Source organism: Chenopodium album, chromosome 18 (assembly GCF_948465745.1).
Source record: "Chenopodium album chromosome 18, dcCheAlbu1.1, whole genome shotgun sequence".
NCBI lineage: Eukaryota > Viridiplantae > Streptophyta > Magnoliopsida > Caryophyllales > Amaranthaceae > Chenopodium > Chenopodium album.
Window position 1 is genome coordinate 724,466 of NC_137851.1, and position 13,287 is coordinate 737,752.

Consider the following 13,287-nt stretch of genomic DNA (forward strand, 5'->3'; position numbering starts at 1 on the left):
CATGGATGAGAGCCACCTGTCAAGGTAGATCATTATAAATAGTAGGTAAAACCTCATTAATGAGGGCATTAATTACTCTCTCTCTCTCTCTCTCTACTTTCTCTCTCTTACTTACCTTCTTCTCTTAAACACCTTCTGACTTTATCATCGGAGTGGTTATCCCCGCACCACCCCGGGGTTAGCTAACTTCTTCTCATTGTGTAGGTTCTCAGCTTGCCGATAGGAGTATCAGGATCTCAGGTCCGAATTCTTGGGGAAATCAGGATCAGACAGAAACAATAGGTATGTTTATTATTGATTAATTAGGTGATAATTTATTATAGGTTTATTTATATGTATTACCAATTTCCTAGCATAGGTTTCAATAACGAGTATGTAGAAATATACTTTTAATGATTTTTTGGGTGTTATTCTTTAGGTTTTGTCATTTCAATTTTGTTGGATCAGACTTACGAGTATATTAAATTTATTATTCATAATGTCATCAAACTTGTGTATAAGTGAGTATTTTTATATTGCTCTCAAACCATAATCATTCATATTGCCTACTACGAATGTTAATACGACATAGCATATATATATTTCTTTAATTACCCTTGCTTGTTAATTTAATTAGAACACAATAACCCTTATTACCAGTGATGATTTATTCAAATCATGCAAATGTACGTTTTACATTTTCAGGTGTACATACACGATATAAACTTATTCTTTCTTTTTTTTTTTTTTTTTTGAAAACAAACTTATTCTTTCTAAGAACAAGCAATTTGAGCACTCTTCAAGGTGAAGTCAAATGATTTGTCCCAAGCATAATTGAAACTTAGGGCATTATTTGGACTGATAGGATTTCCACCATTTATGGTACAATCTCCACCATCTTGTTTCAAAATCGATGGATCAATTGGTTCTTGAGTTTGAAATCCATCACAAGCTAATATTATACCTGAAAACACACAATCACAAGTGTTTTTAAGGGTAAATTTAAACTCAGGCTTCCCTCCTACATTTCCTCCTGTTGGCTCTTGATCAAGTTTTAAATCTGCATTTGTGCAATCGCTCCTTCCTATACGAAAAAATTTCGTTATAACAAAGGGGTATTATTTGTGAGATATAAAAAATTCCTATGTTGTAAATAAATTAAAAAAAAACAGAGGTAATATATAATAAATTAATGATTATAATGATCATATAATATAATTTTTGCAAGGAAAAAAAATAAATAAATTGTAACGCTTACCTCCATGAATTAGACATACGAAAAAGAGAATTGCACCAAGGAAATTGACATATGAAGCCATTGGGAAGAATAAAAACGAGAATTTAAATATAGATGTTTTGTAAATTGTGTTTTCTCTTAGAAAGGGTTTTATGGTTTTTGCTAATGGTGCATATGTCCTATTTATAGTGAAGCATGCATTGTAAAGAAACTTTTTTTAAGAAAATGTTTTTAATTCATTGCACAATCCTTAATAGCATTGATATTGATCCTAAACATAATATCCTAAGGATATGGAGGTTTAATTCAGAAAGTGTATAATATGATATCTTTCGATCTGTTGGAATCAAACTAAAGAAATATTTCTCCATTTGTTCATAAAATAAAATAAAATAAAATCAAATCAAATCAAATACTCTACATACCGTGTTCCCCCTTATTATAGATAGTATTATCTAGTATGTATCTCATATGATATTATCTCATACATATACTCTCCTATTTTAGCTACTGTATATACTTTGGTTGACTATATTTTATTCTTTGTAATCTTTAATTAAGACATTATTCACTCCTAGCTATATGTAATATTATTATTATTATTATTATTATTATTATTATTATTATTATTATTATTATTATTATCATTATTTTCCTAAGTTAGATTATTTTGTGCATATACTTAGGCTAAATTAATCTTGTACTATAATGTAAAAGCCTTAATTGAATAATATACAATTAATTCCTTCTTTAATTTTACCCCATCTCAAAGATATTTATATACACGTAATACACCCAAATATATATACAACGGGTAATAACTCAAATTAACTATTTCAGATCATCTTTGGATGCATCTACCATGCGGGTGTGTGTAAATAAAATTCTACCCCTCTCTACTTCTATTTATAGTAAAATAAAATTATTGCATAGTGCATAGCTGCATACCATCCAACTAGAGCTGTCAATTCAAGTAAACAGGACGGGTCGGGTTTGAGTCGGGTAAGAATGGGTCGGGTCAACTCGGGTCGGGTCAATTCGAGTTAATGCCGTAACCTAAGCGGGTCGGGTTCAAGTTGGGTCACGCTTGAGTTGGGTCATGTCGAGTCATACATCTTATCGGGTTTGGGTCGGGTTACATTTGGGTCGGTGAACAAGAGGTCGGGTTTAATTTGGGTTTTCACGGGTTAGGGTAATTCTCAGGTTCGAGTCGGGTTCGGTTCAAGTCAATAATTTGCGGGTTAAAATCAGGTCGGGTCATTCTTGGGTTCAAGTTGAGTTCGGTTCAAGTCAATAATTTACGGGTTATAATCAGGTTAGGTCATTTTCAAGTTGGGTCATTCTCGGGTTCAAGTTAGATTATGTTCAAGTCAATAATTTGTGGGTTACAATCAGGCCAGGTCATTTCCAAGTCGGGTCATATTCAGGTCAACTAACTATAAATAGATAATTATCATTTTTATCAAGCTAATTATTTCCTTTGACTATAATATATATGGCAACATACTAGGGAACTATAGTCTATAATTTAGGAAGATAATTATCTCCTTTGACCATACAACAAATATATATTGTATTTAACTCTTAAATTTGGGGATTATGCTCTTTTCTTTTGCTATCCTGGATCGACTTGGTCTCCCTAGACAAAATGGTTTGATCAACAATAATAAGGTGGTCAAAATTGAATTTAAGGTGATTTGAAATCAGGTCGGGAACAATTTGGGTTGATTTAGGTCGGGACAATAACAAGTCGTGTTGATTTCGAGTCGGGTTAGTAACAGATCGGGTTGAATTTTTGGGTCGGGTTAGTAATAGGTTGGATAAAATTCCGGTCGGGTCAATAACAAGTCGGGTTGAATTTGGGTCAGGTCAATATCAAGTCGGGTTGATTTTGGGTTGGGTTTGGTTAAATTTGGGTCGGGTTAGGAACGGGTCGGGTTGAATTCAGATCGGGTTAGTAACAAGTCGGGTTAAATTCGGGTTTTGACGGGTTAAAACAGGTTTGGATCAATTTCGGTTCAAGTCGGGTTCGGTTCAGGTCAATAATTTACGGGTTACATTCGGGTTGGGTCATCTCCAAGTCGGTTCATGTTTGGGTTCGGGTCTCACATACTCGGGTCAACTCGGGTCTAGGGTTGGTTTCAGGTCGAGTTTGGGTCACCATTTTTCGGGTTCAGATGGGTCGGTTAATAAGCGAAACAAGTCGGTATTTCGGATCGGGTCAGGTTTTGACAGCTCTACATCCAACCATCAGTGTCTAAATTTAACTAGGACTATCTAATTGGATTGATTAAATAGAAAAAATAATGTTTGAGATTATCCTCCTTTAAAATTTTGAAAGACTCTTAAACTATGAACTAACTAGTTGATGAAAAAAAAAAAAATTTACTGAGTTTATGAATTAATGTCAATTCAAATACTCAATTGATATCCTTATTTGGCTGGTAATAATTTGAATATTTAAAATTTTATGAAATTATAACAATTTACTCCGTATTAGCTTTCCTTATCCATAAATTCATAATCAAGATTTAAATTACTTTATAATTAAATCTTAAAAACAATCAAGTACTCTGTAATGTCTATAATGTTTAAATCGTTTAAAATAAAACAAATATAACCATTTGATCATGGCCCTGTTCTCTTCACCTTACAAAAATAATATTAAGTAAAAATAATTTCAGCTTAGTAAAAATAAGTTCAGTTCAGTAAAATTAATTTTTTTTCAGTAAAAATAATTTCAGTTCAATAAAAATAAGTTCAGTTCAGTAAAATTCAGTTTTCTTAAAGAAGAATTATAATAGAAAATCAGTAAAAAATTTCAGTTCAGCAAAAATAATTTCAATTTAGTAAAATTAATTTAAGTTCAGTAAAAATAATTTTAGTTCAGCAAAAATAATTTCAGTTCAGTAAAAATTATTTCAATTCAGCAAAATTAAGGTGAAGAGAATGGGAGTCGATTTAGAGAAACACTAGATTCTTGAAATTATCCTAATATTTACTAGGAATATTTGAAAGACCCTTTTATTTTTTATTTTTTATGAATTAGAAGTGCAAGACGACATTTGATCACAAATTGATACGGAGTATTATATAGGTTTAATATCACCTCTTTTTTTTTCATGCTTCTCAAGATATAACTTAATTCGAGTGTTTATTGCATGTGATAGCGGAATTTATAAACACATTGTCAAAACAGGCAACGCAAAGCCGTAACCAATCAAGTAAAACAGTCGACAATTAACCGCCAATAACCGATTGCCAACAACACTCACTCCAAATTCAACCTAAGTTTCCAAAAGAAGAACAGTAAATTCCAATAATTTTTGAAAGGCTCTAGATTCATCCATTGTCCTTGATTTTTGGCGATTAGACCACTCTCACTCATGGGCAAAAAATAAAAATGCCACTCTCTCTCTACTAACTTTCTCACTCCTCTTTTCCATTTTTTCTTATGGGCATCTATACTTAGTATTTAAAAACTCTAACCACAAAAATCCAAGGAAGCCACGTGTCATCATCCTACTACATTTCCCCATCATTTCTATTTCAACCCAAGAAAGCCACGTGTCTTCTTATAAAAGAGAACCACAAAAAGCCAACAGACTCACTTCATCTTTTCACTCCAGCCTTTCCATATCTCTCTTTAATTTTAGTATTGATAGCTTCAACTTCTCCAATTCTCTCTTTAATTTTAGCATTAATCCGGCTCAACCTTCCTACTCCTTCATCTAGCTTCACTTCGAATTAAATTACCAATTAATATCTTTACTCAAGTTTTCGGTTACACTTTCCCCCAAAATAATTTATTGGTATTATGGTATATCTCCAAAATAATTTATGCAATTCTAACACTATATAACAAAGTTACTTCATTATCATTCACACGCAAATTCAGATTTAGTGAGAAACTCTCACCTTGTGATTTTTTATTTTTATTAAATTTTTATAGACGAATTAGTTATTATATGAAACCCCCAATTACTAAATTGGGAAATTATTGTGTGTTTTGCAGAGAGATCGATGGGATGGTGCTTGCGAGTTGCGAGAGGTAAAAACTAAAAAGCTCTTATACTGATCTTATATTGTGAATCTGACATCTCAAAGGGATGTATGTTAGGATTGCTAATTTTGATTTACTAATTAATCTAAATAAATACTCTGTATCTAACTAAAATCACATGCTTCCCGTCAAAAAAAAAAAAAAATCACATGCTTTAGTATAATTATATTAGTACTCCGAAATATTCCCATTAGAAGTAGTTGATAGATTATTTGCCAAACCACTTAGAATTTATCACTTTTTAGATAAGAATTCAACTATTAGCTATTATAAAATTATTCTTTTTTTTTTTTTTTTTTTTTTGACAAGTACTACTTATTATGAAAGTTATGCAAATACTACCTGTATGTTACGGAGTACTTAAATTCATATTACTAAATTGGGATATTATTATTATTAATATATATATATATAGGTTCGGCGTGACAGTGGCAGAAAACCAACCAAATGAAGACACAAATGTTTCTCAATAAGCAAAAGCCTCAGTTTGAAAGATGGAAGGCCCCAAGTACAAAAGTAAAAAGAAATAAAATTAAAAAAAAAAACTAAATCATGACTTCAACATGATGGATGCTAACTTTCTAATTATTTCATTTCATTATTTACCTTATTGCAAAAAAAATTACTCTTTCTTACTTTATCAATTGTATGAGATTATTGTAAATAAGTCATACAAGTACTTTTTATTTACTATATCGCTATACCGGTCTACCTTACTAAAAAAAAATTCACTCTTTTTTACTATATCAATTGTATACTGAGAGGGAACATTATCAAATACACGGTATATTATGCTCAATATTCAAATACATATAAAACTAAAATATAATATCCTTATAATAAGCCCGTACGTCGTACGGGCCCAATAGCTAGTTTTATTTAAGAACTCTTCCCACACTCATGGGCTAAACAAAAAAAAAAAACCACACCACCATCTCTCCTATATTTTCTCTCACAAACACTCATGGGCCCATAGGTACGGTAGCAATTTATTTTTGCCATTCCTATGGGCATTTGGTAATCTGCTCATGGGCATATTTTTTTTTGCTCATGAGTGCGATAACATTTTTAGCATTTTTACCATTAAATTCTCCTCATGGACATTTTTTTGCCCATGAATGAGAGTACTCTTAGTCTATGAGTACCCCTCACAATTAAAATCTATCCTCCTTTTTCTTTTGGGAATCAAGGATCAATAGACAAGTGTACCTGTAAAAAACTTTTGAATTAAAGCATTAGTCTTAGGAGGTCCACTTATTGTTTGTTTCAATAAATTCTCATCAATTTTTTGTCCATCTATTTTTTTTTTTACATCTATAAGTTCCAAAGTTATATTTTCCATTCATCACAAACAAAGGAAAAGAAAAAAAATTAAATATGGAAGAAAAAATTAATTTCCTCTTCATTGTTATAATTTTCAGCCTGTTGGTCCAAGGTATGTTTAATTAATGGAATTTGTATACATTTTTAATTGCACAATAATGCATGTATATTTATGTTGCAATTGTTATGTAATTTGTCATGCATACATTTTCGATTAAGTTGCTTGAATATTAATGGAATAGTACTTACAACTATATGGAGTACAAGTTAAGTTCGTGTTATATTATGAACGTTTGGTGAACTAGTTTTAGTACATTTTAAAGTGGTAGTAATGCAGGCGTGAGATCAAATCTTGTACGACATTGGTTGTTATAACTTATTAGAATTAACATTATTTGTTATTTGGTTTTGCGCTTTTACAGGTATGGGGCAGTGCTCATTGAAGGATATGAGTTTAAACCAAACCAAGTTGCATAAGTTTGTGAAGAATAATAATAGTAATAGGCCAGTATGGAAAGTGACAATCACCAATAATTGTTACTGCTCTCAATCAAACATCAAAATTGCTTGTACCGGGATTCGAACCCTGAAAAAAGTTGTTGATCCCCCGATTTTGAAGATGGAAAAGGGTAAAGGAGTGGTGAAAAATGGGGAGCCAATTTATCCATATACTTCTGTGAAGTTTACCTATGCTTCTAGCTCACCACTTCAGTTCAAGCTACTTTCTTCTCAAGTTGCATGTTCTTAATTGTTATGGTCATATGGTGTTAAGCTTTAGCTATGTAATACGTATGTATGTTGTTTTTAAGAAAATAGAAGGCTAGTGCAGTTGGCTAGCTCACTGACTACCATGCGTGACTTGTGAGGTTAGGGATCTCACCAACTCGACTTTCTTGGATCCTTTCTTCCGATGATAGGTCTTCTCATTATCCAATAAAAAAAAAATGTATGTTTAGGCTTAGGTAATTAGGTTTCTCTTCCTTGTATTTAATGATTGATACTCGTTTGTGAGTTTCAATTCTACTCGTGCTTGTACTTTGTTGTAGGTGATGTAAATGTTCATCCATGAATGTACTTTCCCTTTGTTTTTCTTTTAATTTGAGTTAGTGGATATGAACTTTGTTGCATATCGACATATTAGTTGATCATTTGGTAAAGAGCTTGCTGCTTGCACATAAAGAAAAACAGATAAATCTATTCTCCACTTAGTTACATTATTTAAAAATTCTAAATAATTAACACATATTTCCTAGTAAACATTACTAGTTAGAGTGAAATAATAAGTTTGTTACTCCTTATACAATTATACTTCGTATATATAACAAGTACGTATAATATAGTAATCGAGCTCGATGGGCTGGAGTGCTTGTGGGTTACATTTGAGAGGATTTACAATTCATCTTTTCACAGTTTTTATAACTCTTTAAATGAGCAAAAAGTATTTAAAAAAAATAAAAGTAAAAAGTGAATACATTTTATTGTAGATCGATATACTTGGATTAGAAATTAGATACGAGTAGATTTTGTAAAGAAGGCCGCTACAAAGTTGTCTGTACTTTGTATGACTAGGGTGCTAGGTCTCATTGCAAGTTAGATGAATGCAAAAAAAAAAACAAGCTCTAGGCCTCTAGCATATCTTCTTTGACTTCTTTCTTGGTAAACGAAATACGGAGTATGCAAATCAATTTATGTAAAACCGCTAATGGTTGTTAAGGTAGCAAGTCTAGCAACCAACTAACTTTATCTCTCCTTTGACTCCTTGATTGTTTGACTTTACCAAAGTAATACAGTACTGTAGCCGTGTAGCGTCTAACTTGTAACTACCCATCTACCAGAAAGTACAGAACTCGGTAGAACCCCAATAAATTTTGGAAATAACGCCCGCCATTGGAGCAAACCTTCAAGAAAACTTAGAGAGAGAAGATGAGCGTAAACTGGGATGATTGGGTTGAAGAAGCGCTTTCCAAGTTAGAATCTCTCAAATTATTACGTTCCCTTAGACCCATCAATGTCTCCAACAATTCATCCTTTTTTGATGGGCATGCATACCAAGTGTTCGACAATTTGCGTCAATGGGATCGTTCCTCTGTAGAAGTCATGATTTCTGAGTCTACTTTTCGCAATTGGCTCAATGATAATCCTAGTTGTGGTATTTTCCCTCTTCCCTTTTCATTGTCTTTGGAGTTTGTAGCTTATTTGTTGTTCTAATTTTCATGGGTATTTCATGTTTTGATTGTTTTTTTTTTTTTTGTCCTTTTATTTTCTGCTAATTGTTGAAATTAATTGAGCAATTTGGTAATTGATATTGAACACATTGTACATTGTGTATATTGGATTGGATGAATTGCATAATCTGATAATCTGCGTTACTTTGGAAGTTGATTTCTATGTGTATCTAAGATTAATGTGATTTTGAAAATGATTAGAGAATGCTTGCATAAATGGGTTTTAAAAATTGAATTCAGTGAGCTTAAATGTCGTAGGATTGAGGATTGCATTTGAGGGAGCTATTTTTCTTTCAAAAGACTTTGTAGTTCTGAAAAGGAGGGACCTTGGTGTTGGAAATGTCTGTGCTTTTTCGTTGACAGAAATAGCTGTATATATCAATTGAGGGAGGGGTCGATAGGGGATTGAAACCTGGAATATGATAAATGTAAACCTCGGTGTTACGGGTTAACAGCTAGACTAAAACCTTATTGACTTGTATTATTGTTGCTGAATTGCTTAGGATCAATTGAAGTGCCTAAAGGTGAAGAGGCCAATGAAGGAGAATCGTATTCTCGCAGTGGCAGGAAGCTACTGCTGTTCTCTGGAAATGATTACTTGGGCTTGAGTGCACATCCCACAATTAGAATGGCTGCTGCTAAGGTGATTTTTGGTTGTTATCTATTCATGTGTAATTCTTTTTAAGAAAGTACTGTGCCAAAGTTTTGACATTAGAGGTGATTTGGACTGCTTGTGCTAGGCAGCCCAAGAGCACGGGATGGGTCCAAGAGGCTCTGCATTGATATGTGGTTATACAGATTATCATGGGCATTTGGAAGGAAGTTTAGCAAAGTTGAAGAAGAAAGAGGTTTGTTTTGTTCATAAACCTCTATTAGTGTTTTTGTCAAGTCAATTATCTTAGTTGTTTTATGGTAGACTTAATACCGAACACTGACAGTGTTGTTCTCAAAGTTCTGCCTTTTATTTGTCAATACTATTTTTAAGGATGCTAGGTTTATAAATTCAGTTGCTTATGGTTGACCATTGAATATGAACTATAGGTGTTAGGGTAGATAATCAGACCACTTTAGGCACAATGGGTTTGCTATATGTATGATAGAAAGATATTAGAGACAGAGAGGGCAGAGACTAATATTCTTCATGATAACTATATGATGCAGGATTGTCTTCTTTGCCCTACTGGTTTTGCTGCAAATATGGCCTTCATAGTTGCAGCCGGAAGCATTGCCTCTCTCTTGGCTTCTGGCAAAATACCTAATAGAACTGAAAAAGTTGCTGTCTTCTCTGATGCCCTTAATCATGCATCAATAATTGATGGTCTCCGCCTTGGTGAACGACTAAATTGTGTAGAGACCTTTGTCTACCAACATTGTGACATGTCCCATCTTGATGCACTTCTGTATGTCTTTTTTAACTTTATATATGTCTATGAAGTAGGCTTGCAACTACAAATGTGTGCGTGACTCCTATGATTTGACTTCCTGAATATTGCCTCTCAGATCAGATTGTACAATTTCTAAGAAGGTGGTTGTGACGGATAGGTCAGTCCTACATGTTATTCCCTATTTACTTTGCTCTTTAGTTACATAACTTTTTCATAATTGGTTATGTTGTAATGGCAGCTTATTTAGTATGGATGGAGACTTCGCACCTATGACTGAGCTTGCAAAACTTCGGAAGAAGCATAGATTTTTGTTGGTCATTGATGATGTAAGTCCTCCCTTTTTGTTTATGCAATAGCGTCCAGGAAATATATATACAATGAATGATGCCTAAATTTTCTTCATCACTCTGTTATAATTATGTAAATTCAGGCTCATGGAACATTTACTTGTGGTAAAGGTGGTGGGGGAGTGGCTCAAGAGTTTGATTGTGAAAGTGACGTTGATATATGTATTGGCACATTAAGTAAGGCCGCAGGTTGCACCGGAGGTTTCATAGCATGCAGGTATCAACTTTAGACAAAGGATTTGTTTTGCTAATTTTGTGGTCACATTGTAGCAAGTCAAGTGAGTGAATATGTCTGTTCACTTCTAGATAAGCACTACAACCACCATCCACTCATCCAGTGTATGTTTTGCAGTTAGCATATAAAGGGAGGTCTATAATTTGATTTGTGCCATATCCTTGCCGAAAACCATTTTGTTGCTACTACAACTTTTCAAAGTGTTAAGACTCATTACAAGTATCCAAGTAATCTGATAGATATGCATAATTTTTTTTTTTCTTATTGTATTTCACAGATACATCAAGTATCCTTATCCATTAGAGTTGTTGGATGGGTGTATTGGCTCTAGTATAGCAAGATAATTGAAGGTCTTGAGCAACAAAGTAACTAGTTTAGGCCAGTAGGAGACTATTGCTTGATATTCCATGTTAGAAAAATGGAAAACCTGCTGATTCTGAAGGAACTTCTTTCATTTTTCTGCAAGTTGATGCTTCTCATTAGCAGACAAAAGCTTTTTCTTCAAGGAATTAGTGTACATATTCATTCAGCACTCGTGAGTGCATTATTTTATTTTATTTTTTTTTTTTATATTTTTTTTTTTGGGGGGGGGGGGGGGGAGGGGGTACTTATTCCTTGTTCTCATAGAAGTCAGCTTCATATGGTATTATGTACCACTTGGCATCTTCTTAGTAGTCATACTGTTATCTACTCTGTTTTTGATTTTCCTGTTCATTGTCCATTGCGTTTTTAGAAATTACTTACACATTTCATCAATTTTTTAATGGCAGTAAAAGGTGGAAACAACTTATTATGTCCAGGGGTCGTTCTTTTATATTTTCCACTGCTATGCCGATACCAATGGCTGCTGCTGCCCATGGTAAAGTGACTTTAATCTTATCTATCTGGCGAACTTGTTGTATGAAGCAGTTCCTAGTCAAAAAAGAAGTTTAAAGTAACTTCCTCCACGGCTCTGCTCATTTAACAACTTAACTTGTACGTTTTGCATGGAGATAAGGAGAGTAAAAAATAGAGATTAAAGTGGGTGAGTGGATCTTGGATGCAGGGGGTCCAACTCAAAGAAAATGTAGAGAGGACAAACTTACAAATGTTAACTTGTTAACTTGGAAGATGCTAGCTTGTTAGTAGGATAGGAGAGTAATTTCAAGGTATTGCAATGTGTGTACATATATATCGGTATATGCTGTATTTATATAAATGCATAGCATTCTCTCTACAGTGACAAAGCAATCTAATGACTTTACATACCAGCTGCTACTTTTGTTGCTGAGAAAGAAGCCTGGCGTAGAAAAGCAATCCAAGAACGGGTGCAAGACTTCCGAAACCTCACTGGAATCCCCATTACAAGTCACATTGTCTCAATTATAGTAGGAAGTGAAGAGGATTCCTTGCTAGCCAGTCGGTACGTACTCCTTTGCCCTTCTATTTTCCATAGTTACAAGCATCTCTTGACTTTTCTTAAGCCTTGTCATCCTGCAGGTATATGCTGAAATCAGGATTTCACGTCACTGCAATCAGACCACCAACAGTCCCTCCTAATTCTTGCAGGTTTTTCAGTTTTCTCTTCCGCCCTTTAGTTTCTTCCTGCTATTCGATATACAGATATGCTGGGGTCATTTTTTTTGTTTGAGTTGGCTTACCCATATGTTTCTTCTTTATTTGTAGACTGAGAATAACTTTGAGCGCTGCACATACAAGGAAGGATGTAAAGAAGCTTGCTGCTGCGTTGTCTCAGTGCATAAACTTCCAAGATGTACATGTTGAGACTCCTGAATTACTGGCAAAGCTCTAGAGTTCTTTTTTTTATAAGCTAGTATCTTTTGGTTCTACTTAATTACAGTTGTACTATTTATATTAGAACTTAGGTCAGGCTAGATTTGGTCCTTGATATTCTTTGACGGACAACTTTGTTTGATATTCTTTGACAGAATTCATTAAGGGAGTAATGTGACATGGTTCATAACAATTTACTACCTTGGTCAATTTGTAAAACTGTGAATTTATCAAGGTATGCTCTATAATCTGATACTCCACAAATCCAGTGTTTGATCCCCCAACAGTCCGACGGTTTTTGACATCTCGTCTCTAACAGTCTGACACAGATAGGTAGTTTTCTGTACATCGGAAGTCTGGCACAGATAGGTAGTTTTCTGTACAGGCATTTCATGATGTATGCCATGTTTTTTTTTTTCTGTTTTCTGTAAATTACAGACTCCCTCTTCTTTGGATCCCAGTTTCAACTGTCTTTAATTTTTTCAAGTTTGCATGATCTTAATCATAGGAATTCACTCGGCAACTCCTTTACATCACAATGCGAGGGAAGTTTGCATAAACCTTGTCATATAATCATAGCCTATAGCCTCACAGATATTCCCTCAGCTACTGAAGGCAACTCCTCTGTAGCACATTGTGAGGGATGGGTCAAGGTCCTCAAGGAGAGAAGACGAAGAGGAGGCGAGAGGAAGAGGGATCCCTCATATCCCTTCGCCCGTT

General features: G+C 33.9%; 1 protein-coding gene and 1 long non-coding RNA gene across 3 annotated transcripts; both read left to right on the forward strand.

The window, feature by feature from the left end:
• The first annotated feature begins 6,612 nt into the window (after positions 1–6,612).
• Positions 6,613–7,729, forward strand: LOC145592924 (uncharacterized). The gene is made up of 2 exons (XR_014102502.1): positions 6,613–6,714; positions 7,025–7,729. It is a non-coding gene; the product is annotated as an uncharacterized LOC145592924 (long non-coding RNA).
• A 561-nt stretch (positions 7,730–8,290) lies between these two features.
• On the forward strand, positions 8,291–12,825 carry LOC145592557 (8-amino-7-oxononanoate synthase-like). 2 transcript variants are annotated; one of them, XM_081649055.1, is made up of 11 exons: positions 8,291–8,751; positions 9,331–9,470; positions 9,568–9,675; positions 9,989–10,227; positions 10,328–10,369; positions 10,451–10,538; positions 10,643–10,776; positions 11,565–11,653; positions 12,046–12,196; positions 12,274–12,342; positions 12,460–12,825. In XM_081649055.1, exons 1-11 carry the CDS (start codon positions 8,526–8,528, stop codon positions 12,584–12,586), a joined length of 1,413 nt encoding a protein of 470 aa, XP_081505181.1. In that variant the 5' UTR covers positions 8,291–8,525; the 3' UTR covers positions 12,587–12,825. The 2 variants fall into 2 exon arrangements, with proteins under 2 accessions (XP_081505181.1, XP_081505182.1); XM_081649056.1 differs by lacking the exon at positions 8,291–8,751 and having other exon boundaries at positions 9,572–9,675.
• The last annotated feature ends 462 nt before the right edge of the window (positions 12,826–13,287 follow it).

Bases quoted from the DNA above. Each gene is read 5' to 3' on its own strand.
- LOC145592557 (XM_081649055.1), top strand. From the start codon at position 8,526: ATGAGCGTAAACTGGGATGATTGGGTTGAAGAAGCGCTTTCCAAGTTA. The intron at 12,197-12,273 runs GTACGTACTCCT...GTCATCCTGCAG, and splicing joins GATTCCTTGCTAGCCAGTCG to GTATATGCTGAAATCAGGAT. The intron at 12,343-12,459 runs GTTTTTCAGTTT...CTTTATTTGTAG, and splicing joins GTCCCTCCTAATTCTTGCAG to ACTGAGAATAACTTTGAGCG.